General features: G+C 41.4%; 1 protein-coding gene across 1 annotated transcript in view; it reads left to right on the forward strand.

Moving 5' to 3' along the window:
- The window catches only part of Fbn2 (fibrillin 2), a 207,062-nt gene that overhangs the window by 104,151 nt on the left and 75,403 nt on the right, over positions 1-27,508 (forward strand). The window contains 9 exon segments of the mRNA XM_032885839.1: positions 6,334-6,453; positions 7,317-7,442; positions 8,401-8,523; positions 10,103-10,225; positions 16,033-16,185; positions 16,963-17,016; positions 18,567-18,692; positions 21,220-21,345; positions 26,092-26,211. Of these exon segments, the coding sequence (XP_032741730.1) occupies positions 6,334-6,453; positions 7,317-7,442; positions 8,401-8,523; positions 10,103-10,225; positions 16,033-16,185; positions 16,963-17,016; positions 18,567-18,692; positions 21,220-21,345; positions 26,092-26,211 (1,071 nt within the window).

Below are 27,508 nucleotides of genomic sequence, written 5' to 3' on the forward strand. Positions count from 1 at the left end.
ACTCTCTGAATCATGGGACCCCCCCCTTAACTGGTTGTTGACCTAAATCCCATCAAGAATTCCCCATCTCCTCTTTCTCTAAACGTAATTTCTGTCTCTCCTTCCTTTATAGACTTGCCTATCCTTAATATGAATTAAAATTTTAAAGTGAATGTATTTCACAAGCAATATTCATTCGATCCATTCAAGGTGAGAATGGATGGCCAACTATAAATATTTAAATAATTTGGTCCCAGGCTCATTTAACATCTAAAAAAGTACTGGGTCTGACTACATGACTGGAAACAGTAACTTCCACTTCATCCTCTGTCTTCCTCCTCTTCCTCCTTCTCTGTCTTCCTCTGTGTGAGTTTTGGGTTGGTGTGTTTGTTTGTTTTTGCAGTGGTTTTATTTTGTATTGGGATTTTGGGGGTTTGGGGAAGGGGTTTGGTGGTTTTGTAAAACAAAGTCTCTCTTTGTAGCCCTTACATGTCCTAGAACTCACTATGTAGACCAAATGGCTTTGAACTCACAGAGATCTGCCTGTCTCTGCCGCCCACCGAGTGCTGAGATTAAAGGAATACAACCACACAGGCAACAACTATTAACTCCTTAAATACAGAAGCACCGCATCTAATAAACACAGAGGGCTTGGGGGATAGCTCAGCTGGTAAAGTGTTGACTGTGTAAGCGTGAAGATTTCAGATCCCCAGACATACATATAAGAAGCAGAGAAGTGTGTGTCTGTAATCCCAGACATGGGGAAGCAGACACAGGGATTCCTGGGACCTGCTGGCCAACTGGTCTACCCCAATCAGGGAAGACCAGATTCAGTAAGATATCCTAGCCCTAAAGTAAGAAGAAGGAGGAGGAGGGGGAGGAAAAGAAGGAAGAAAAGGAGGAAGAGAATAATTGTTAGACAGGGATGTCAACCTCTGGCCTCTACACATATCTGCATACATCAATGCACACACAGAGAGAATAACCATAAATAAAAAATTTTTAAATATAATGACAGGAGCTAGAGAGCTGGCTCAGCAGTTAAGAGTACATCCTGGGGGTTGGGGATTTAGCTCAGTGGCAGAGCGCTTGCCTAGCAAGCGCAAGGCCCTGGGTTCGATCCCCAGCTCCAAAAAAAAGAACCAAAAAAAAAAAGAAAGAAAGAAAGAGTACATCCTGATTTTGCAGAGGGGCTGTAACCTTGTCAAGTTGTTCCAGTTCCAGGGGATCTAAGAGCCTATTCAGGACTTGACAGGCACTTACTCACAGGTGACATACATTCACATAGACACACACGTATACACATAATTTAATAAAGAATAAAAATCTAAACTAATTTAAATAACAGTATAAATATTGTATATCAATGGAGGTACCACCTGAGTGCATAAAAATTGCACGTTCTAAAATAAATGAAAGTGTGCTGATAAAGCAAAAAACTAAAAAGTTGTATTCTCTGTCTCTGTATTAGTCAGCTTGCTAAGTTGTTTTAGCTGGACCTTGTGATAAACTCAATTTTTAGTCATAAAAATCCCTATAAATAAAATAGTTGAGAAAGGACAGGATGTCATCAAGGCCTTCAGATAGTTGTGGATCTTCTCTGCTATCCCACTCAAGACCAGTGAATGCTAACGCATAGAGCTTCTCTGTAATGTGGAAACGTCAGCAACCCTTTGTGTGCTGTGCAGAGCCAACTGATCTGTTTTGTGCATCGAGTGAATTTTGTAATGTGCATTGGTTGTCACTAGAGATACAATGTGTCACGAGTGATTCCACTATTTTAAAAAAACAAGAGCAAGAGATGGCTCAGTGGTTAAGAGCACTGAGTGCTCTTCCAGAGGTCCTGAGTTCAAATCCAAGCAACCCGGCATGGTGGCTTACAACCATCTGTAATGAGATCTGATGCCCTCTGCTGGTGTATCTGAAAACAGCAACAGTGTATTCACATACATTAAATAAGTAAATAAATAAATAAACCTTTAAAAATAAATTAATAAAATATATCGATGTGTTTTTAAAACAACAAGCAAACAAACAAAAACAAAAAACAGAACACAACCAAAAAACCCAAACCACAAATATCTTACAATATCACCTTTAGATTCACTAGAAACTCTGTTATACTTTAAGGAAATTGACAATATTCTTTATTACTTTTACCAATTTAAGTCTGGATTTTAGCTATAGCGTCAACTAGACTTTTTTACTTCCTTAAAGGGACAGGTTCTTGGTTTTCTTCTTCAAGAAACTGACAAATTCACACATTTGGAGACCTGGAATTTGCATGTCAGCTAATCTTTGAGTAAAAATTGCAGTCTGTGATAAAATGTGACTTACAGAAGAGTGTCGCACCAATTCATTTCTGAGACAGGTGTGGTGTTTCAGTCAGCAACGGTGTGTGACATACATCGCTTCCGTTAGAGACTTTAGAAAGCACATTGCAGGTCAGGGTCTAGGGTAAGGTTTTACTGTTACAAATGAAGTCCTTTGCTGAACATGGCTTCTCTTTGCACTACTGTCCTCTGTGACCTTGGTAGTGGGGCTTTCATTTATATTCAGGCATCTGTGCTCAAAGTATTGCTTTGTCCTGTGCCATTGTTTTCAAAATGTCCCCACAGTGAAAAAGGCAGTAGCATCAAGTGATTAAGAAAATTTTTTTAAAGATTCATTTATTTTTATTGCATTGGTGTTCTGCCTGCATATCTATATGAGGGTGTCAGATCCCCTGGAACTGGAGTTATAGATAGTTGTGAGCTGCGATGTGGGTGCTGAGAACTGAACTTGGGTCTTCTGGAAAAGCAGCTGGTACTCATAAATATTGAGCCAGCTCTCGAGCCTCAGGGAAAACAAACCAAAACATTTTAATGGTGTTCCTGAAATCCCAGTGAGTTCCAGGGGCTCATAGACCAGACCCTGAGACCAGTTATTACAGAGAATTCCCTGTCCCTGCTCAAGTTCTGAGCCACTAGAGAGAAGAAACACACATGCTTCTCCCCATATGGGCTTACCAAGTCTGAAGTCCTGAAGAAGTCAGCCATACTGTTATATACTAGTCAAAGGTGTGTTGATTTGTCCAAACGTAGACTCTCGCCTACAGAGGCCAACGGACCTCAATGAAGGCTTTGGTTTCTCCCAGTTGATTGCCCTTCACAGATGCCACTCCTTGAACTTCATCCCGTGAAGCCATTGGCATGACTACTGCTCACTTCACCAAATGATGGTGCATAGACCACACCCAACCAGGTGCCCTGGAGTTGAGTTTCTTAAGTTTAACATTGCAGAGCCTGAATAAGTCCTAGGAAGGAAGGGTTCTTGTTCGATCTCCTATTACCTCTGTCTAGTGTGATATGAGGCTGTCTGTCTGCATGGCTTAACACATGAGGGAAACCCAGGGCTTCTACAGTTTGCCCAATTACACATGGTTGCATTTTAGATACATCTCATCATGCAATCCTTCAGCAATGGAACCTTACCAGGATTCTCTTTCACACTATTATAGTTCACACAGCCATAGCTTAATACTGAACCCCATATTCAGAAAAAGATGGTTTTGGTATTTTTATACCTTTCTTGTGTCACCTGTTAACCATTTTGTGCTCATGAGGAACAAGTTATTACTTTAGAAAAAACTCACTCTAGGACTCAAGATAAGAGTAACGCCTACATAAATGTGCCGGTGTTTTGAGGAGTAATAAACTGACTTTTGTTTGAAAATGTCTGTTATGTGCTTGCAAGGCATAAGGGAATCACTATGTTAAACATTAAAACAAAACAAACAACAAAAAGAAAAAACAGAGTCTGACCCTTATTTCTTGTAGAAGAATTACTCCTAAGGTCTGAAAACGGCTACATTTCCTCGCTTTATTTCTCTTCTTTTCTTGTTCTACTCTTAACGTGAAATTCTGCAATGCCTAGTGCATGTCTAATTCACACTGTTGTTAAGATCATTTTTACTTCATATCATTTACCATGGGACAATGGGGAATAAATGCATTCCTCTCCTGCCCTGGGTAATAAGGAGCTGTGAAAAGTAACCGTTTTATAGTTATATATTACATACATAATAATTTCCAAGGGTAAAATTTTAAGCTCATGGTGTCTGAAATTTTAATAACTTCAATAATCAAAATATTTCTGCAATTCTTTTCATTTGTTTTAGGAGCCTAAGATTCCCATGAATTGTACTTGACACTACTCAGTCCTTAATGGAATCGTAGAAAGAAAGCAAAAATACCAAAGTATAGTGGCTGCAATGGTTGTTTATCTCCGTTCCTTTAAGATAGAGACATGCAATGCAGGAGTCAGGAGAGTGTTGCTGGCTTGCTCGACCATTCTAAAACCAAATCTCCAGCTACCAGGGCTGGAGCTCATTGGTGGAGTGCTTGCCTGCATACTTAAGGCCAAGGATTTGATTCCGAGAACTATCAAAAATAAATAAAAATGAAAGCTAAATATCCCAATCCTGGTAAACAAACAGAAAGAAAGAAACCAAGTTTAAAGGGAACTTCAAATTTTAAAGCAACTCAACTATTTTGCCGGTGAGGAAGTAAAGAAATCAAGGAGCAGATACAGTCCATTAGCTGAAATGTAGGAGACTAAGAATTCAGCTTTGATACCAGTGAATGACAGGGGGGTGGGAAGAGTTGTCATGGGCAACAGGAAGCCATGGGGGTGGGTTCTTAAGAGAGAAAGACATGCTGAGTGACACTACCATCACTGAGTGATTCTTCCATTTTTCCATGGCTCCTTGGACAGGTTACCTGGAGGGAGGAGTTGGGTGCTTGCTCTCTTAAAGTCTTCATCACAACTCAGTTTTACACTGGGCTTCCAATAGGATACACCTATGAGTCGTTTTTAGCTGTTGGGCTTCAGTGGTGCACCTCTAGATAACCAAGGCGATTCTTCAGCAGTGCAAAGCGAAGGTTCCGTTTCATAGTGGGAAGTGCGCAGATTGTACCTGATGTGTTTGTTCGCTAATGCTCTAAACTCTCTCTTCCCCATTCCACTCCACTCCTTTGGCTCAGTAGGATTGATGGTATCAACCAAAAGTGTCAATGTAAGTGAGTCTGAGGGGGCTGAAAGGGCCCCGGGTGAACTGAAAACTCACCTAATCCTGTTAGACTTTGCTGTCTTAATTGTATTCACCTTGAGGTTTTGTTTTGCCTTCCCTCTCTTTACCAGAGAGGGTTTAATTGCACTCCATCTGAAAGTTTATATAAATGAGGCTGCCGTGGTGGAGAGAGCGCAGTCCCTCTGGCAGGAGCATCTGCGAGAGGAGCAATCTGTTTATTACCATGGTCCCCCTGGGTTGACTGCTTTGTTCTTTTCTCCAGTGTAACTAAAATTGAAGTGCTAAGGACTTCTGCAGGTACCTGAGATGGCAAACCAGTACAGCAGCGGTTTTAACTTGCCAGCATTCAAAATCCTACTTAGTGGGCATTAGTAAGAAAGGAGGAGTTCAGCGTACACTGGCACAGCGATTTCACTGGGATTAGCCTGGTCTGATTTGTTCAGTCTAGCCTGTGGTTTTACACACCCAGCGTATTGGGTTCGCACTTAACTGCGCCCTAGGAGACCTTACGTGAAAACTTTCTACTTACTCATGCTTCAGATCGGATGATAATTGCACCAAGTCTTATTTTCTGTGATAAAGAAACTCTCAGTGCCAATTTTACGACTCTTAGGAGATCCGAAGTTAATGGGAAAGAAATCCCTATCTAATCGGTTTTTGTTTCCTATATATTTATGATTGTTACTACAAAATAAAGCCTCGGTGAATATCTAGTTACGTATGTGTAAACGAGCCTGCAACAAAGTAACAAAGAAATTCCCTAGTCCATCAGTTCCTTTATTTAAAAGTAACAGTATTGACCACGTGGAGAGAGAGAGAGAGAGAGAGAGAGAGAGAGAGAGAGAGAGAGTGTGTGTGTGTGTGTGTGACTTTAGAAACCGTCCATTGTTCTCATGATATTGTCCAAGGCCTTAGGCTATTAACTTGCCTAGATTGCCGTGGCCGCTGAGTGTTCCTGTCTGTTGGAACTCACAGTTGTTATTTTTCGAGGCCTGCACCTTTAATCACTGGGCATCATTCCAGTTGAAAAAAAAAAAAAAACCATTATTTCCTGATTAAAGCAAATTCACTAGGACTCTCCAATAAGCATTATTTTTGTAAATCTCCAAATTGGACTCTGTGTGTATTTGAGGAAAGGAATTTTCATTCATTTATAAATACTCTGCTATTTAGACTGTTACCACGGCCCGGCCTTCTCTCAAGTTTGGGAGGCCGAATGCACTTTAAACAAACATTTCTACAAATTGAGCGACGTCTGTAATGGTTTCTTTTGCTGCTCGCAGATGTCGATGAATGTACGTCAAACCCCTGCAGTCATGGAGATTGTGTTAACACACCTGGATCCTATTACTGTAAATGTCACGCTGGATTCCAGAGGACTCCTACGAAGCAAGCATGTATCGGTAAGGCAGGGGCTCTGCTCGGAAACCCGGTCTGTGAGCTAGAGTGGGCCAGGCTGTTGAAGTTAAAGGAAACTTATTAAAATGAGACAGACGCGGATTACTTAAGCACTGTTACGCTGTGGCTTTGTTTGAGGATGCTATTGGAGAAAAGCATAAGCACCGAGTGCGTGTGTAACCCAGGCAATGCAGTATCTGGCTTCAAAACCCTTTAGTCTGCTTTCTTTGCCTATACCGACAGCTGCCTTTCTCCAAATGACATCAGCACTGCTGTCCACTGAACTTAAGATTTATAGTTCTTTTTCAACTACTTTTTTTTCACAATCCAACCCTGAATCGTTCCTTGTCTGAATTCGCAGTCTCATTGCTTCACCCACGACATCACCGAAACCCTACCTCACTGCTGATTCAGCCCAGAATTCCTTTACCAGACAAGTTCGAGTGCCTTTCATTTCCTGCTCATCCTCGCACAGTTAGGTGCCTGGATGGACTTCCTCCCCCGTTGTCCTCATATTGCTCTGAAGCCGGAAATTCCAGTTTCCTTCCCTGACCCAGCACTGGGTTCTGACTTTTAAGGCCTTTGTCCACTCTGCCAAAAACCGCTGCCTCAGTGATCCGGCCCCCTCCTACCCGCTCTCAGGCTAACTGCACGCATGTTCCTTTCTCGGTCTTTCCCCCTTCACCTACCATCCGCTTACGCTTTCTACCCAAAAAGAGAAGCTAGTGAGAGGTGAGGATTTTGCTGAGGACTGAGCACGATCCTACACATGTAAAACAGCAGTGAGTATTTCAAATTGCGTGCATGATCTTACTGCTTTCTCCAACGAGCATGACAAAGACTGTTTGGCTCTCTTTAATCTTGTCAGACATTGATGAGTGCATCCAGAATGGAGTCCTGTGTAAAAATGGCCGATGCGTGAACACAGATGGAAGCTTCCAGTGCATTTGCAATGCTGGCTTTGAGTTAACCACAGACGGAAAAAACTGTGTTGGTATGGACTTTCTTTTCCCTTGGAAAGGATTTTTAGAAGATGTGCATTTTATTTAGGGCCACATATATGATGTCTACAAAGGCTTCCACACCTCGTGCGTGAAAGAAAGTGGGTCACGTTACCTAGGTAAATAGAATATGAAAGCACATGGCATGACTGGAAAGGTAAAGTGATGGAATTAATGAGCCGCGAATGCTACAACACCACATAATTGGTGATGTCCTGCATTTCTCCTGTGTGGTGCACATTTCAGTATACATAGCAGTTATTCTTTAGCAATGTGCTGAACTTTAAATGCCACAGTCACAACACTGGCAATATAGAGAAGGGGCGCCCTCCTTCTAAATTTGGGGAAATTCTGTGGTAACTGAATCTCTTGATAGCTTGGCATGCTTAGCTGAAGAATAGACGTCAAACACTCACTAAGGGAAGAGCAGATCACCCTACCTGCAGTGAGGTTCACTGGGTTTTAATTCCATTGTAAACTGAACACCCATTGGGTGTTAAAAGACCACGGATGCTTACCTGGTTTTAAGATGTATTCCTTGCCTTTTCATTCATTATACCGAAGGTCCTTGAAGCCTCCGCATGACTTACGTTCAAGCACTAGACAACCTTATTTTTAAAAGTGAAAGGAACGGGCAGTCAGCCCAAGAAACACATACAGATACACAGCATCGTGCAGATTGAACCGGCTGTATGTATGTGTCTAGGAACATCAACAGTGAATGGGGAAAGAGGCAAAGGATTTGAAGGGAGCAAGGAAGGGAACATGGAAGGGAAGGGAGAGTGGGAAGAGGAGGGAGAAATGATATATTATAATCTCAAAGCTAAATAATTTTAAAGAGCGAGATAGTGCCCGCAAGGACAGGATTCTGACAGGCAGGTTTGACTGTAGACTATGGAAGGAGAGGCATCTTAAGGCCAGGGCTCAAAGTCACTGTGTCTTCTGCCACAGACCACGATGAATGTACAACAACCAACATGTGCTTGAATGGGATGTGTATCAATGAAGATGGCAGCTTCAAGTGCGTGTGCAAGCCAGGCTTTGTCCTGGCTCCAAATGGCCGCTACTGCACAGGTACGTAGAGCTTTGAGGTGAGCAAGTCACTGTGACTCACACACAGCCCTGGGATCATGTGAGAGTATATTCTTTATTTCAATATCATCTTATTCATAGCTCCTGCGAGGAATAAGACAGATGTCTAAAGCTTCCTATGGAAAAATACACTGTGAACTGAAAAGACGAGGAGAGAAAATGGTGTCTTTGCAAAGTAATAATAGTATTGGAAAAATTAAGGGCCTGGCAGAGTGATTCAATTAAGTCTGAAGGAGACAATTCAAAAACAATGTCTTCCTACTTGTTGGCTAAATGAACAAGAGTAATCAAATGCCCTTGCAAACTTTTCATTTTTATATATTCCCAGGACTGGATTTTTCTAAGGTCATTTTTATGGGCACAGTATCTCGTATTTTCCGTAAAGCTGATCTGCAATTTCTTTGGAAACATATCATGAATCTATTATCTTAGTTTCATTAAGTAGAGACATAATTTGAATGTTTTCATTAGCTATTTTGTTTATGAAGCAGTTGTGGAGACCCAACTCTAGTGATAATTTTAATAAATAGAGACCCCCCCCTGGAAATCCAGGACACTCTATGACGTCCATGCTCACAAGCAGAGCTTTGTAACATGGAACATGTCTTTGTGGGTTTTGTCTTGGAAGCAAGCTTTTATTTTTATTTCCCTTTCCTTCCTTAGAGGAAATCAACTTTTCTGCCTTCAATTCCATCGGTCTAACTGAATAAAATGAGACTCGTTACCATGCCCTATGACTTCATTAACATTGCAGGGACAGTAGGGATACAAAGTGGTGCAAAGTTTATGTATAACAGTTAGCTTTTGACTTTGCAAAGGAGAGGAATACAAAGTGGAGTGGACTGGATATGGCTTAGGATTGATACCTCAAAGTCAATTGGCTGAGATAGGTTTAACAGGATAGGTGCCTAGCATTGCCCTGTACCATCCAGGATTGCACGACAGTCTGGGACGTCACTTGAGAGTTTCTTAGGAAAGTTTAATGCCTGTTTAAGATGCCAACATGTACCCATTCATCCGTCCTGGAAATCACTCTTCATCAGCTTTCTTTACTACCAGTGTCCCAAGCTGTGTCTTCTCACTTCCGTGTCTGAGGTGGGCCTCTGCTGCTCAGAAACCTCCTTAGTGTTGGGCGGCGTTTGATAAATACAAGTGGACTGGAAGCCAAGGTCTACCTCAGCTCTTTGTCGTTGGTATGAAATGTTCAAGCTGGTGCCAAAGCAGAATCCGCCTCCCTGTGAAAAACATTGCAAAAGTCGACCATAGATTTGTAGAGACTTACTTCGCTTAATTTGAGTTAGATATTATTAGTAGTATCAAAGGCTATCAGAGATAGTAGATGTCATGAGACTGTTTTTTTTCCTCCTTCAATACATAAAGCAGATCTTAGAAGGTTGACTTCTACAAAAGCACTTGATAGGACTGTATTGTTATAGATGCCAGTTTGCACTTATATAAAACCTTCTACAAGTTACTCAGTTGAAAGGCTGGAAGGCTAGAGCGGTTCAGCAGGCAAAGTCTGTGACTCAGTAACGGACCAGCTTCTGTCCCCCCTGGGCAGACGTGGACGAGTGCCAGACCCCGGGCATCTGCATGAACGGGCACTGCATCAACAACGAAGGGTCCTTCCGCTGTGACTGTCCTCCTGGCCTGGCTGTGGGTGTGGATGGACGTGTATGTGTTGGTAAGTGAAGCAGTCTATAATGGCCCGATGGTCCCAAGTGATCTCTGGAAACATAAAATTATTTGACCACAAGGGAGGATGCATGCTAAAAACACAGGTAAGATTTGAACGCATGCCAAGTGGAAAGCGCCAGTCACAAAATGGCCACATTGTGTTCGATGTCCTTCATAGGGAATGGCCAGAGAGGCAAAGCTGTGTGCATTTAATGTGACTGCTAAGGGCAGAGAAGACATGGTGGTAGGAGAACGAAATGTTAGCTAAAGAACAATGCAAATGGTCTTAAAACCACTGTGAGTGTAAATGCTCTTAAAATGTAGAATTTCCGTGGGTAAATTCTAGGGCATATAAGTTATATCTTAATAAAACTCTTTTATAAAACCGAGGCCCTAAACTCTCTCTTTTCAAAGCTTCTGATGATACACAAAGAAAGAGAGTTCTGAGTTCAGTGGGTATTCGCGCTGTTATTAACCACAGCTATAGAATTGGGGATTATAGTCACATTCACGTACACTCTTAACTTTTGTTCAAATAAAGCCTGGAAGTCAAGCAACTCGTGCCATGGCAGTGTACTCATATCTAATGCTTAAAGTATTCAAGAGTATTTCTCACCACCATGAAGAGAGACTGTGAGACGGGATACACATTTTACTCTAAGCCATTCCGAATTCCTTTTTGGAAACTGAATGGACAGCATGGAAATGAATCAAAAGGGCCACACGTTGGCGTTGAAAAGGCGTGCAGAGGATGTGAGAGGCCATGGGCTCTTCAAGGCCTAAGCAGTAACTGCAGTGATAGCGTAGAGAAGTTAGGAGGAGACATTGACGGAGTTTCCCCTACCAAGTGCTTTTGTGACTTGAAGTATGGGTTGGTCTGATTCTCTGATTCTTCCTGTGCTTATGCAGGAAGACAGCTAGGCTGGTTTGAAAGCCTATTCGAGAGAAGGGAAATTCTTAGCCATCGTACTTTAATACTTTACGTGTAGCTCCTGAATCCCGGGCGGGATGAGGAGGGACAAGGAGGGGTCGGCAGATGGAAATCATCTGTTCTCTCAAATCCTCCGCTGTCCGGCGGAGGCTCCGTCCCAGCCTGCAGGTTTGTCCGGAGGAATTTTGGATATGGCAGCTAGAAGAATGTAGCTCCTTCCTGTGCGGAGAGCCCAGATATTTTTTCAGTTTGCTTAAAATACTTGGTTTCTTTTCATCTACACCTAAATGATTCCACTGAAATCGAAAGTGAACGCCAAGCTGGTTTAGGATGGAGAAATTACTTTTTTTCTTTCAAGCATCCAATTTTGAGCATTTATCACAAAATTGATGTTCAAAACCACGACATGGTCCTTTTATCCACGCGCCTGGAACACATCAGAAATCATAGGAATGCTCTTGTGAATTTTTTGTCTTTGTGGCAGTATCAACTTTTTAACATAGAGGACCATTTATTCGGGTGGAAAATTAAATATTGCTATTCTCACACTAAAGGTGGATTTCTTCAGTCCTTCCAATAAACAGTGGGAACTGCTCCTTGTTACGTGAGGAAGAAGTCACGCCTATGTCCTCTTTGAATTGGCTCTTTAACTGAAGTTTTTTAATGATCTTTGTTTCTATAAGGATTGAAATTGTTAAAATAAAAACTTTCAGAAAATTAGGCTACAGTTTTAGCGAACTGAAGAACCATGGCTCCCAGAGTAAACAAGAGACAACACTTATGTTTTCCTCTCATCCCCATCCTTTTAAACTGTTTTGTAGTTATTTCAGTAGACAGAGCAAATCCCATAATGACAGAAGAAACGTCAGGTTAGCCCGTAACTTAGCGGTTAGGTAACCAAGAAATTCTATGAAGATTTTATTTAATGGGAGAGATCTAAATTTAGAAACTAGAATGTTCACGAGCACATGATAATTAACATTCCTGAGTTTTAAATAAAAAATTCCCTTCGAAGCTCAGCTCTTCAGTGAGTGACAGTGGGGCAGGGATACTTCGTATTATTGGAACCACCCTAGGATGGCTTTGCAAATTTTAAAATTACCTTGCGTGCCCACCCCATGAAGCCCTTTCTTCATGTGACCCAGTCCACAGACATATTATCCTCTGTCCTGTCTATTGTGACACGAGGCTAGCCTCCTTCCATCATCTGTTCAATGCTGACACTGTGGGTGTTATAGCATTGGGCTTGCCTCTTAAGCCAAATAAAAAGCCCTCCCAGGGATCCCATGGGATTCTTTTGATCTTGACAAGATTTAAGTAAGAAGAACCTCAATTTATAGCCCAGATTATGCACAAAAAACTTAACTTTTTAAATAACCATTTTCTTAAGAGCTTAACTAGCTAGATTACAGAGAGATGATAGATGATAGATAGATAGATAGATAGATAGATAGATAGATAGATAGATAGATAGATAGATAGATAGATAATCTTGGGCAGATACGAGAGATCAGTCATTAATTTCTCTATATCTTCAGGATGGGATCTCAAATTTACCTTGCTATTGGAAATTTTTTATTTAAATTTCATTTTTAGCGGGCTCCTTTAAACACTGGCTTTAGACCATTTTATCGTGTTTCTAAACCCTAACATATTTCCTTATAGAAGTTAATGTTCCCCTCTTTATCCATTCTGTTGTTTACTATCTGTGTGCTATCAGACAAGGTATATATAGTCCCTTGGGGGGGGACACCACTCCTTTCCTCGGCAGCTTTGTTGATTAAATGTGTTAGTGCCACATACCTCACCTCTGTAAAGCATTGTACGGTGTCGGCTCAGAGCAGACAGTTAATAAGAAGACGATACTGGGGCTGCAGGGATGACTCAGTGCCTAAGAGTTCATAGCGCTGTTGCAGAGGACCCAACTTGGATTTCCAGCACTCGTTTTTGGCACAATCCCCTTCTAACTCCAGACCCAAGGTATCTGATATCCTCCTCTGGCTTCATATGGGCACCTGCACATATGTGTGTGCGTGTACACGTAATTAAAAATAAAAATAAAATCTCATTTAAAAGCAAAATAGTACTTTTTCTTTTACTCGGTTAGAATAACGGCATCATATCGAGGGTGAGTCTTAGGAGTTGCTGTCTTATGTAGTAAAGTTGACACTAAAAAGCAAATAATGCAAAATGAGTATTTCCTCATCCATACATATTTTGCTAGCGGTTTCTAAAATTTGTTAGCATATTGGTGAAATTTTCTCAAAATTACCTCATTTTAAAGAAAAAATCAGGCTAAAATGCAAATTATATGTAAAAGATATATATCTTAATATATACATATATAAGTGTGTGTTGAATGCATATATGACTCTGGTCCACCCAGTTCCCACACAGGTCCTGTGATCTCATTCTCAAGCTCACTGATGGCATCTGTCTTTCCTATTGTGACTCGGTTACACTATTAGGGGAATATGAACCGAAGTTCTATCTTGGAGCCCTTGATCATAGTACTGTCCTTGTCAAAGATCAAAGAAATAAGGTTGCTCCCCCCTGGGGCTTTTATTTCCTGACTGTTGTTTGGCACCCCACTTAATGTTTAGCTAGCATTCCTGTTAACTTTAGAAACTACTCCGTTGGTAAGCTAGGAGTGTAGTAATCTGAGATACATCATCTAACGGAGATCTGCACTCAGGGTGGGTGTGGTCCAAAGACCCGCGCAAGAATCATGCTGCTCTCTTTCTTGGGGACCTTCTGGTATCAAGTGCTCTCAATAACTTAGTCAACCACACAAACTCGTGTGTAATTCACTTGCTCCAGTGGTAGATTCCACAGCTTTTTGTCTGCTTGTTTTTATTCTTTCACTGTTTTAGGTTTATTATTTTTACCTTTACATGTGTGTACCTTCGTGAGCTTGTGTGCACCATGTATATGCAGGCGCTCTCTAAGGCCAAAAGAAGGTGCCAGATCCTCTGGAATTAAAGCAACAGGTAGTTGTAATTTTCCATGAGGATTGTGGGAACTGTACTCAGGTCTTCCACAAAAGCAGTTAAGTAAGTACCATTAGCCACTGAATCATCTCCGTAGCCCAGTCAACTTGCTTTTGAAAAAGTGTACATTGCATGTTCTTGTCCTGAAAATGGAAATAACTTTGACCGTGCTGATCCCTTACAAAGCTCTCACAGAAATCCTACTTAAAATCAAAACTGTGCTTCTCAAGGTTAGAACGATAAACTCGGGAATAACAAACATCTCAGCATTTAACAGAGCTATGACTCTGATAGAGTTAATGGTTAAAAACTACGAGAGCATAAGAAAGCATTAGAAGACACACACTAAGAAATAGATACAGTTATTTACAACTTGTGAACAATGTTAGGGGCTTAGAGTGGGGGCTATCTCTGATGAAATCACCATGTTCTACTGCTTAGAAACTTTGTTGCCTCTCTGGCCTTTAAGATGTTCCAAGTTTTTTAAAAAAATAATTCATTGTTTACTACCTCATAAAACTATAATTATTTCATAAGGCTGGGGGGTGAGGGAATGAAGGAGAGTGGGATTTTTAGGGATGTGGATTGGCATAGAGGGGAAAGAGGCACCTTGGAAATCACTCAAACCTACCCTGAATCCCAACTTGGGCCTTTGGGAGTCTGTTACTTTGACCTTTTACCTATTCTCTCTCAGCTCCAGTGACCTCTTTCATGAGACCATGTCTGCGTAGCCCCTTTAGTAAGGTGCCAGAGGGAGAAAGTGATTGTTTTCTTTTTCTTAACTTTGTATCTTAAATTGTTTTGTTTTGTTTTTCTACAACAAAATGTCATGACTAAAACTGCAAGTTGGGGAAGAAAGGTTTTTTTTTTTTCAGCTTTTCTAAGTTGCTGTTCATCACCAACAGAAAAATCAGGACAGGAACTCAAGCAGAGCCAGAACCTGGAGGCAGGAGCTGGTGCAGAGGCCACAGAGGATGCTGCTCACTGGCTTGCTCCCTCTGGTTTGCTCAGCCTGCTTTCTTATAGAACCCAGGACCACCAGCTCAGGGATAGCACCACTCACAATGGGCTAGCCCATTCTCCACTGATCACTAATTGAGAAAATGTATTATGGCTGAATTTCATGGAAGCATTTCCTTAACTAACACTCCTTCCTCTCTGATGACTCTAGCTTGTGTTCAGTTGGCAAACATCAACCCATTAAAGTCCTTTTTAAAGGAACAGGTTCTCACTATGTAGCTGGCCCAGAACTCACTTTGTAGACCAGGTTAGCCTTGAACTCACAGAGATCTTCCTGTCTCAGCCTCCTGAGTGCTGGGAGTAAGGGCATGTGCCACCATGATCAGCTCATTTTTAAAATATAACTCTTAATTGAGCCAGGATACTGGAGACTAAAAACATAGTCACCAACTCATCCTCGGGTTGAGAAGAAAGACTCGCTAATTTAAGAAGTCAAAGCAAGAGATCTCCTAGGCAGCTCTCCAGTTACTTCAAGGCAGCTGATCTTTGTTGCTCCTTAGAAGTTCTCAAATAGAAACAAGAGTCCAATGCCAGTCCGAGGCCAAGACAAGCTCTGATTAAAGCCCAAAGTGGTGATTTTAACTGTTGCTATATCCTTAGCCAATGAAAGATCTGTGAGAATGGTTGGGGTTATGGACACATGTGTGGCACAGAAAGCTCCAGATGGGTAGGGCGGGGGACCATAGTCATTGGTATGTTTTTAGCTGTCCCTTTACTCTACAGGCATTTGTTCATTCCCCAGCCTCGAAGATGCTAAAGATGGGAAATAAGAGAAAATGGCAGATGTTCTCGAACATTCCCAAGGCATAACCTCTTAGGTGAAAGAAGCCTTCCATTCTAGTCTCTGATGGCAAATCCCTTTATCTTCACTAGACACGCATATGCGCAGCACCTGCTATGGGGAAATCAAGAAAGGAGTGTGTGTGCGGCCCTTCCCGGGTGCAGTGACCAAGTCTGAATGCTGCTGTGCTAATCCAGACTATGGTTTTGGAGAGCCCTGCCAGCCTTGCCCTGCTAAAAATTCAGGTAATCGGGTGGGTGGGAGGGGAAGCATCCCCACAGGAGCAGGGGGAGAGAGAATGGGAGGGGGGACTGGGACATTCGAAATGTAAATACATAAACTACCCAATAAAAGAAAAAGGGAAATTGGAAATTCAACAGTGGACTCCGCCCACTCTAGAGTGTTTTGTCTTCTGAACTGAGGAAGAAAGAGCGGAGTTTATATCATCATGGGAAGCAGGCAGTCAGCAGCCTCCGGTTGTGAGCCTCACTTCACAGTGATCACGGTGAACAAGATGTATTTGCTGCTGTGACCAAGGCCCAGATTTTATACAGGACTGTTACCTGACAGTATAAATAGGTTGACATTGTACTTGCCACTGTTGGAATTACAAATACAGAACGGTCTGACTGGATCTTTTGAAATCTAGACACCTCATGTTGTCAAGTCCCACATCCATCGAGGTCGACCGTTGTTCATTCACGCTTGGGATGGGCCTCTTTGGATAATAATTAAGTCCAGTGAGGTTCAAAAAATAAACAACCCCCCTGCCTTTTCTTATACTATTCTGTGATTTTAGAATTCTTAAGACAATTATGTTCCAGAAAATGGATTTTTTCCATTATTAAAATGAATGTACATAAAATTGTTATTTTAACAACTGAGTTATGGAACAGGCTAGGCATAACATCTCTCTGTGTCATTGCTATATTAATGGCTGAGTTTAACTTCTCCATTGTTATGTTAATGAGTGGGTGTGGCATGGGCGTGGCTTGACTTCCTGTTTGTTCTTTCTCACACAGCGGAGTTCCATGGTCTTTGTAGCGGTGGCGTAGGCATCACTGTGGATGGAAGAGGTGATTCTGCTCAACTTGTGATTATAAAATATCGCTATCTCGCTTGCTGGTTCTCAGATGGATACGGTTGTTTACAGTGAAAATTCACAAACGGAGAAAGGGTTGTTAAGTTAGACGGTGTTAAGTGGCATTTTACAAGTGACTGCTTTTCATTATAGACAAATATTTATTGGTTAAAGTTGCTTCATTGAGAATGTTACTAAAAACCCACAGCTGTAATTTTATGTGTTCATTTATTTGAGACAGTGCTATAGCACATGATTATACGGACACAGCTAGAAAGGTATCTGTCTCTAGAGATGTATGATATGGATCAAGTCTGGGACATGCTCTCCCCAAATTAGACTGTGTTTTAGAACCACCAAGATGTTTCTGTCCAACTGTAGAATTCATTCATGTTTTCTTATTGCAAACTTAGCATTATGTTTTAAGAAAACTCAGATAGAGAAGAAAATACTCCTGTGTTGAGAAGGGGAGAATGTTTGATGTGATGTGAAGTTTTAAATGAAGATCTGAAACCAAAGAAAGAGGTAGAATTTTACAGGGATTTTTTTTTTCTCGGATGCAAAACGAAAAGCTAGATAATCAGAGAGTTTCTAAGGAAGTCTTCCTAATTGCCTTTTTCCTTTTTAAGATGGAGTCTCGAAGCCCTGGCTGGCTTTGAACTCCTGATTTTCCTGCCCTGTCCCAGGTGCTGGGGTTATACAGATGTTGTGTAGATAACCAATTCCTATAAATTCCAATTCCTATAAACAACCATTATCAGAATCTGATCACAGTGAACAGAATGGGATTTTTGCGTCACAGTCCTGTTGTTGTTGATGAGGAGGAGAAGGAGGACGAGGGTGGGGGAGGAGGAGCAGGGTAGGGAGGAGGAGGAGGGGGGTAGGGAGAAGAAGGAAGGTGAAGGAGGGAAAGAGGAAGAGGATTCCCCCTCAATGGCCTCCAGCTAAAGCCTATTGCCTGTTGGGAATTATGTGTTTGTTTCACGGGCACTGGCGACACAGCACTCATGTGTCCGTGGTGTGCTGTAAATCCCTGGGTTGTCAGCAGCCATATTTACGTGTCTTCTGGATTCATTCCAACTCATCAACAGTGAGAGACACTGCGTATCCTATTCCTTAGGTAATTGCTAAATATGAGAACAAAGCAGGGACATCCAGTGACCATAAAATCATACAGGCCTTCCTAATAAATTTCTATGTTTTAATTAGATGGCTGTAAATACTTATTAAATTGACTTTTCCTTTGGATTTTGAGCCAACAGCCTGTAAATGTTCTTTATTAATTTTGTCAAAAATATAGACATACTACATGACTTAATTATTTGGCTGCTGTCAACGCCTTTCTTTTTTTCTGACTTACCAGTGAAGTGTATTGTATTCTTCCATTTTATTTTCTTCTTTTTATTTTCCTTTTTTTATCCCCTAAAAGGCAAATTGTAGGTCTTCCAAGTTAGATATTTCACGTGTTGGAAGTTCCTTACTAGATCCTTTTCTTAGTCTGCAAACAGGTGTCTGTGAGTGTTAACCACGCTATATTTCACACAGATATCAACGAGTGTGCTTTGGATCCTGACATATGTGCCAACGGGATCTGTGAAAACTTGCGAGGCAGCTACCGGTGTAACTGCAACAGCGGCTATGAGCCGGACGCCTCGGGAAGGAATTGCATTGGTAAGTCACGGAGATCTATGCACAAGGGCCATCCATGTTGTCTGACCCCATGGATAAGAGAAGAAGCGACAATTAATGATGAAAACTAGACATCCCATAGCTCCCCTCATCGCCTGTGTACTGCGTATGGATACAGAGTCGTTAGGACTGAGTTCTGCAGCACAGCGTCAAACTCGCTGGTGTACTGTTACTTAAGATAGTCTTCTCCCAAATGAGTGAATCATTCACCCATTGCTTCTCTGTACTTATTTTAATCCTAAATGTCTCCAGTGAGACATGGACTTCAGAAACTAACACTCTTGGTTATAGTAAAGTTGGGGAAAGGGTGATGTTCCAATGGAGGAACTTCAGCTTTATCCAGAAACCACTAATTGCTGCCACGTGCCTAAATGTGACAGCAGAAGTAAGTGTGCCCCTGTTTCAACTTATAATAGGAAAAAACCCTTCTGTGTAACTTGCATTCAGCAGAAGGAAAGGGGACAAAATGAACACAAAATGAACAGTGCTTTATTGGTTTATACACTTATGATACTGGACAGAATCAAAATTGTCCCACAGAACAACTGACTCTTTTTTCATAAAGTGAGAATTAATAAATATATCATTAGAAGGAATACTTACAAATTACCCATAATGCTTTTACAACCTATCAATTGATGATTGCGGATAAAGAAACTTAACATTCTAGGTTTCTACTGATGGATTTATTACTCAATATATCCATTTGACCTTGAGTTTAAGATGTATACAGATAGACTTTTAATACTCTCTGATCACATATTTAAATAGATTGAACATCTGTAGGGAAAGGTACCAGCCAAAGATTATCAAACCGTTCTAAAAGCAGGCAAATGTGCTAGAGAACCTTGTCTAACACTCAGGAAGCCTTGGGATCAATCCTTGGCGCCACATAAACCAAAGGGTAGTGGTACACACCTCTAATCCCAGAACCCGAGAGGCAGGAAGCTGAGAATTCAATCTCTAGAGCTACCATAGTCCCTGGCCAGCCTGGGCTGGAAATCCTATCTTAATAAATAAATACAACCTAAGCCATCTTTTATTCAGCACAAGCAAAGGCACTTCCAAATTAGCCTCTAAAGTGTTGAGGTGAGCACGTGAGTGGGAGCCTTGTAAAACCAGGGGAATTCTGTGGGCGTTCCCACTTTGCGCACAGGTGACATGACTGTACTACTTCACAGTGTGTGGTTTTGTTAAAATTTATAAATGAAGGGCCTGGAGAGATGTCTCAGCAGTTTAGAGCACTGGTCGCTCTTCCAGAGGACCGGTGTTCAGTTCCCAGCAACCACATGGTGGTTCACAAGTGATGCCCTCTGCTGACTTCCATAGGCACTGCATACACAATGGTAACCATATATGCATGCAGGCAAAACATCCATACACATAATATAAAAACGCGTGAGTCTTATCAAATGGTTGACTCATCCTTTACCCATTTCTCAGGTAACTGAACTGAATCCCTCAACGAACGTGCTTCAGAGACCTTAAAGCCCAATAACACAGGATGTGACCTCATTTGGAATTAGTTCTATTTTTAATATTTATTTAATTTATTAACGATTTTATATGTGCATACTGTGCGTTTTGATCATAACCACATCTCCTGCCCCTCCCCCAGCCTCTCCCACACCCACCCCTTACTCTCTGCCTCCTTCCAACTTCCTACCTTCCTTAAAAAAAAAAAAAAAAAAAAGGAATTACATGTCAAGTCCACCCTGTGCTGTGCATATATGCATGGCTGTGTGACCATCCGCTAGAGAATGGTTGACTTCTAGAGGCCATACCCCTCATAGAAAACTGACTGGGTTTGTACAATTCTAATTTAAAAGTTCATATTAACAGTCAGAGTCAGAGCAAAACATAAAAGCGGGAAAAACTCAACCAAAACAAAAAGGTGATACTGCCTACGGTAATGCTATGTGAAGTCATTTTCTGATCTCCGTTTTCAGTGTCATCGGGATGATGCTGTACCATTTGACAAAGTACAATGGTTTGCACGAGTAAAATACATAACCTGAGTAAAGGGAACTCTTTATCCCCAAGCATAGTTATTGTTTCTTCCTCTTGGTAATTATACTTGCTGATAAGAAGGCAGTGTAACTCGCCTGTAATCTCAGCACACAGGAAGTGAATCCGCTGCCAGCCCGAGCGACATAGTGAGGTCTGTTTCCAATAAAACAAAACCAAAAAAGAAATGAAGGAAGGAAGGAAGGAAGGAAGGAAGGAAGGAAGGAAGGAAGGAAGGAAGGATAACTGAAGAAGAAAGAAGTAGTGAGCCTTACTAAGTCCTGTGCATTTCCCAAGGACTTCAGAAGATTTTTAAAGCATTCACCAGCACAAGAACGTAGCATTTGAATAGCACTGGGTGTGTTTGCTCTAGTGTGGTATAAAGAGACAGAGAGGAGAGGAGGAGAGTCTGGGACAGTAAAACAAAGAAAAGTCAAGCATGAGGAGTCTGTGAATGATGCCTTTAACCATTTCCGTCTCCTGTCTTCCACTGGCTGTGCAGACATTGATGAGTGCTTGGTAAACAGGCTGCTTTGTGACAATGGCCTATGCAGAAATACCCCCGGCAGTTACAGCTGCACGTGTCCTCCTGGCTATGTGTTCCGGACAGAGACAGAGACCTGCGAAGGTAAGGACTATCTTCCCTGACTTGGCAAGTTCTAGCCCTAGCCTATGTCAATCAGTCACAGGGAACCAATGTGCTCAAAGCACGTGTGTGGGTGTTGTCCCTGTTTTATGACCTCTGTCCACGGCTTTGGAAGTTCTGGAAATGGCATTCATGTAAACATGGTTTACAAACACCGTTGGTTTCATTCTGTTCACACAGTCTGTCCACAAGCAGTTAGAAAAACCAACAGAGAGAGAACCCTTTCGTTTTACTCGTTAAAATAGAATATCTGATTTTGTTCGCTTGGTTTACCCTTTAAATAAAAATCACTATGACACATTAACCTACAAAGCCTCATTCCAAAAAGACTCAACCGTTGGCCCCTTTATTATGAAATAGATGGTTGATGGTGTCAAAATCTTGACCCAGAAAAATATTTGGAGCCTATGTGAAACTAATTCCATGCTGAAATAGTCTATTAAAATTATCATTTGCATGTGACAAATTAAAGGACATTATTTGGCTTTGCAGACCATTGCTTGATATCTTAAGACTTCTTTTATGCTGTGAGTTTCTACACAGTGCAAGTTGCCTAAGGAAACAGTTGAGTGCTTGAGAAATTCTCAGTTTTCAGTGAGATGCGGGCTATGACATGAGTGCATGAGGCTATGACGTCATGATTCGGTATCTGGATCATGCTATGGTGTCATGATTTAATTTCTTGATCATGGTGGTATTTCAGAATAATCTGTTCCTTAACTAGCATTCGTTATCCCCCTGTAGTTTCTTTACACTCTGTGGGCCTGCAGGGCACTCCTATAATATGCTCAAACCCAGTTACAACTTCCAAATAGTAACATGTTTTACGGAAGTTCCTATTAATTATTGCAGAATAACCCTTCCCTTTTCTGTGGGTGGACTTGTCCCTCTGTGACGTCACAGCTGGGAAAAGTGCAATAGCGTTATTATGCAAAAAAAAAAAAAAAATGGAGGCTTCACGTCCTCTCTTCATCGTCTTCTTAACTTCAAAGCATTCCTGTGGATAGAAACAAGTCAGGGCCATTGAACAAGCGTCTCAGCTGAAGTCAATAGAGCGCAATTACAGAGCGCTGTTCTAAGTTTGGGCTGAGCTGTATGTGTGGAGGGGAAACCTTTGAAAAACAGTAATTAACCAAAAGGTGGGGGGAGGAAAACAGTCATTTACATAAAGTCACATTTTCCTAAACTGAGGTAACCTTTCCCTGGTTGTCTGGCAGGACGTACCCATCGATCCTGGGTTGGAGTACTTGACCTCTCTTTTACAGATGGTCATGGGGTTTCCTAAGAGTGAGGGGCATCTGTCAGTAAACCAGCCTGGGCTCCTCAGCAGTGCCTGGGAAGGTTTCCGGTCTCTGGCTTCTGTTCTCACCCCTAACACCTGTTACCCTTCAACCTCTGAGAAAAGTTTGTCTAGTCAGATCCCTGTGTTGTCCCTGTCTCCTCCCCCATCACGCCCACCCCACAAAAGGATGAGGTAAGCGATTGCAGGCGTCACACACACACACACCCAAGCCCCCCGGGTATTCGCACTTCTGCTGCCTTTATCCACTGTACCAGTTCAGTCCTCTGTTGTAGGGTAGGTTTATCTACATCTCAGGAAACGTAAAAAGTAAGAGCAGATGAGACGTCCTCCCAAGCAGCTCAGTACTGTGCATTCTTGGGTCTGTTGAACCTTTCTGTCGCCACCGTACCAACCATACCCTCTGGTGATCGCTTGAGAATAAAATGGAAACCCAGTGGTTGGAGTCTGGTTCTGTGACATATGTGCTGAATTGTGAAAGCAAGTGAGATGGAGTTGAAGGTACTGAGAGGTGAACTGCCCAACAGGTAAAAGACAGAATGAGGTTTAATAGTGAAATATTGGGTGGCCGCATAACCTTTAAGGCGCTTCCTTGGCAAATCAACCAACAAGAAAGGTTAGAGAGACATCTTGACTTATTTTATTCAAGGGACACTTGTTCTTAATAAACCTCAACCTTGCCTTTGATATGGAAATGACTCTCATCTGTCATTCATAGGAAAGAAGTTCATGGTATATAAATAAGGATGAAATAATAGAGAAATATTTTAGCTCCAAACTTATATTGGTGGAAATTAAAAGTAAAAACAGATTTACACAGAAAACTTTTCCCCCCAAAATTTTTTACACAATGTTACTTGTGTTTCATCAAAAGATTTCCCCCCAAATACTACACATGTACAGACCCAGAGGCTACTCACCTCTTCTCTCCTTGAGTCTCCTGACTTCCGCCATCGTCCTCAGTCAATTTGTCAGCCCGAGTTCTCTCTCCTCTACTCTTTCTTCTCTAATTTCCAAGGGCTAGACAGCGAATCATTACCAGATTCATTGCAAACTTCGGTTTTCTGTGTATGTATTTTCTCTGTTCGTGTAATTCATGTTTTCAGTAGATTAATTTAAATATATAATAAACAACAGTAACAATAAGCAGGATGTTCCTCTGTGTTTTAGGCTGAAGTTACAAAAAAAAAATTATTTCATTTTGCTTGAGCTTGGAGAGTCTGAAAGTTAAATTTTTTACATCAAGCCCTGTGGTTTAGATTGTGTTTCCAGTGACATAACTAGTTAAATGTAAACCAGATGTGCTTTGAAGTTTATTTCCAGAAATGTACAGTGAACTGTTTCAATTTCTGGTTCCATGACATTTATACCATAAAAAACATCATATTTAAGGGAGAACTAAATAGCTGATATTTGTACTTGTCCCTGTATGTGTTTATAGTTTTTGAGTTCACCATTGCTTAATTCAAAATGAATCTTTGTAAAACTATGACATGGGCACTTTTCTTTTGGGGACATCTTTTCACACATGAATTAATTGGAGAATTAAGTGTGGAATACCCTCAGACAGATTGCCTGTTTCCTGCACATCTAGTTTCTTTTGCTCTTGGATGGTCGTGGAAGGATTTCAATATTACATACGAGCATTTGCTTTCATTAAAAAGCTTTATGTCTGAATTAGTGTATTATTATAAATATTTTTATTTCCCTAGCAAGAGGTCTTTTTCTACTGCAAACAATCTGAATACAAAATGTATTTGTATCCCCCCAATAATTTATACTTCAAGAGCTAAATTAACACCTGAGCACCTCTTCAGTCATTCTGAAGTAGCAATAATCTCTCTACATAGATTTTTTAAATTAAAATACAGCGATATAATTCTTACCTTGTCTGTCTTCTCACTCTGACACCTCCCATGAACCTGTCTGTCAAGTCCATGACCTGTTTCTTTAGTTGTTGTTGTTGTTGTTGGTTGGTGGTGGTGGTGGTGGTGGTGTGTGTATGTGTGTGTATTTCTAAATATATAAATATAACCTTCTCAGTCCATATGTTACTTGTATGTATATAATTTTAAGGCTGACCACTTAGTGTCAGATAGTCATCATTTTCTTCCTGACTCTCAGCATTCCTTATGTGCCTCTAGTTTCTTGTTTACAGTTAGGCTTCCATGACATTTCCCTCTCCCATATCAGTGTGCCTTTGGTCCTTTCACACAGAGTTTTGAACAGCTATTTTAAGCCCATTGGCTGGCAATCAGTTCTGAGCCTGCCCCCCTTTCAGAACTGGTTTATTTACATTTTATTTGAGATAGTCAGGGGCAAGAATTAGAACCTTCCAGCTTTACTTATATGCCTTCTGCAATATTTAGAGTAGAGAGCTATGTATGGAGGGCAATGTCTCCTTGGCATCGAAGAAACTCTACTATATAACCTAGAGGGATGTTGACATGTTTGGAATAACTTAGCAAGGGGAGACGAGAGCTCGATGATGACTCCCGAAAAATGGGTGGTTGAATTTGTATAGAAAGTGTCCTCAATGTTATTGTTCACATTTTAACTCAGAGTTGTGTTATCTCTTATTGACTCCAGTGTTGGGCGACTTAATTTTATAACCTTGAGAAATTCTCCTATTAAGAAATACAGGTGCGCTGTGATGATGTCTGCTTTTGTCAGCAACAGGATTTGCTTAGAGTACTGATGTATTATTTGATTTAAGGCTACAAGCAGTACTTACAAAGTTCTGTTGAGTGTAATTGAAATTTTTTATTTCTAACAGTTCTGAAGATTGAATTTAGGGCCTGAGGCCCGTGCTCTACCACTGAGCAACTCCCCCTGCCCACTCTGCCCCAGTTTTCCTATTTTATATCTTACCAAAGTTGGCTGTGTAAAATAATTCATTAACTAATCATGCAGCTATAAAGGGCTCAAGAAAGAGAATGGTGGATGACAACTGAGGAGAATTCTGTAGCCAGGATTGATATCCCAGTTCTTTTTTCTTGGTTTGCCTCTAAGGGTTCAGAACTAAAGCCAATGTTGGTGTGTGCTTTTGACTTCAAAGCTTCACAGAAGTGTAAGTGTCAGAAATAAATAACCTTTGTTGTGCCTGATAATTGCACCTGGGCTTAGAACCTTCAACAGAGCAAGACAGATCGACTGTATGTAGTGAGAGTCATAGAAGGCGCCCATGCTGAACCCTCTTCTGAACAGGCTGTTGCTTATGGTCCTACTGAGTCTCTAGTCATGTCGAGGTCTATCCGTGCTGTGGAACACATGTCTGCATTCCCTATTCACTTTAGGCCTTGTATATCCATATTAAAATTATAAGAGCCAAGTTTACCAGACGTTCTGGCACAGTCTGGCTTTGCTGGAATAATATTTTCCAGAAACACATGGCAGCTCTAACGGAATCTTTTCCTTCTGGGTTGTAGATGTCAATGAATGTGAGAGCAACCCGTGTGTCAATGGGGCCTGCAGGAACAACCTGGGCTCTTTCCACTGCGAGTGCTCACCTGGGAGCAAGCTCAGCTCCACGGGACTGATCTGCATCGGTAAGATTCCTACACGGATTCCCCCTGGGAGGTCATCACACACCTCAGCCTTCCTGAGGTGAAGACAGAGCTGGTAGGAGGAGAGCTGAGGAGCAGAAGTTAGGCAGGCTTTAACGTGTTAGACTCTAGAACGCTTTCTTTTCATGTCTGTAGATACCTGCTGCCATGGTTGTGAGCATTTCTATGTGTACACGTTTCGTGTGTTTGAATTCCTTAGGCCTGGGCACAGTCAAATCTCATCACAAAGACATTCATTCCCAAATCGTTGCACACGTTTCCTACCTTTGAACCCCTTGGGCATTGGCACAGTCAAATCCCATCACAAAACTTGGAATCCATCATAATCAAAGACATGATGGGATTTGGACTCAGTTCACAGGATAAGAATTTGAGGATTTTTAGCATTGAAGCACAGAGGGAGCTCAGTATTTTTCTTTCCCTCATCGATCACACGTTGATAGGCTCCAAAGAAAGGAAGACAAGTGTTCTCTTGCTTTGGGAAGTCTCTGGGTGTGGTAATACGACTCAAAACGTCTAAGGTCAGTTCTTTCATTCATGATTTTGCTCCAAGATAGGATTTTGATGTACAGCCCAAGCTGGCCTAGGACCTGATGCAGAGCAGGCTGACTGGGAACTCCACAGTTCCTCTGTCTCAGCTTCACAAGTCTAGGTATGGGCCATCATGCTTGGTCAAGGCCAGGTCTTGGTAATGACGTATAATGTATGCAGAACAAGGTAATTTGATCAAGGAAGAAAAATCATGCATATGGACAAGGTCTACCTAGGTTATTTCTTCCTGTGACTAATGGCAGTGGCTCTATTTCCTAGGCACGCCCAGATTCCCATCACACCCTTATATCCACCTTAAAAGGAAACAAACTATAAATGGGCAAGTTCTTGCTTATTATCTAGCCAAAGTGAATCCGTCCAGGCCTTTTGTAGTTATTAATGAAACAAAGACATTTGTTGCAAAATCATTAAGTCGTATTTTTTTTTAATTTGCCAACAACTAGATGCTACCACATTTTCCAGCCAACATTTTCAATGTTTTCATTCATTATGATAAAATTCCGAGTATTTCCATTGGCTCCCTTTCCACCATGTGAATCTCACCGAGAGAACTCAGGTCACCAGGCTTGTTGGCAAGCACGTTTACTCACTGAACCATCTCTCCAGTCGGCCTTGGACATGTTTTAAGAAGGGCTATCAGTGGTTCTATCAGTGATGAGCCTGTCACCGCTAGTCACAGGATCTAAGTCACTTAATTTGTAGAGGAATGAAAATTCTACTTTGTGGT

The sequence above is a fragment of the Rattus rattus genome, chromosome 15 (assembly GCF_011064425.1).
Source record: "Rattus rattus isolate New Zealand chromosome 15, Rrattus_CSIRO_v1, whole genome shotgun sequence".
Taxonomy (NCBI): Eukaryota; Metazoa; Chordata; class Mammalia; order Rodentia; family Muridae; genus Rattus; species Rattus rattus.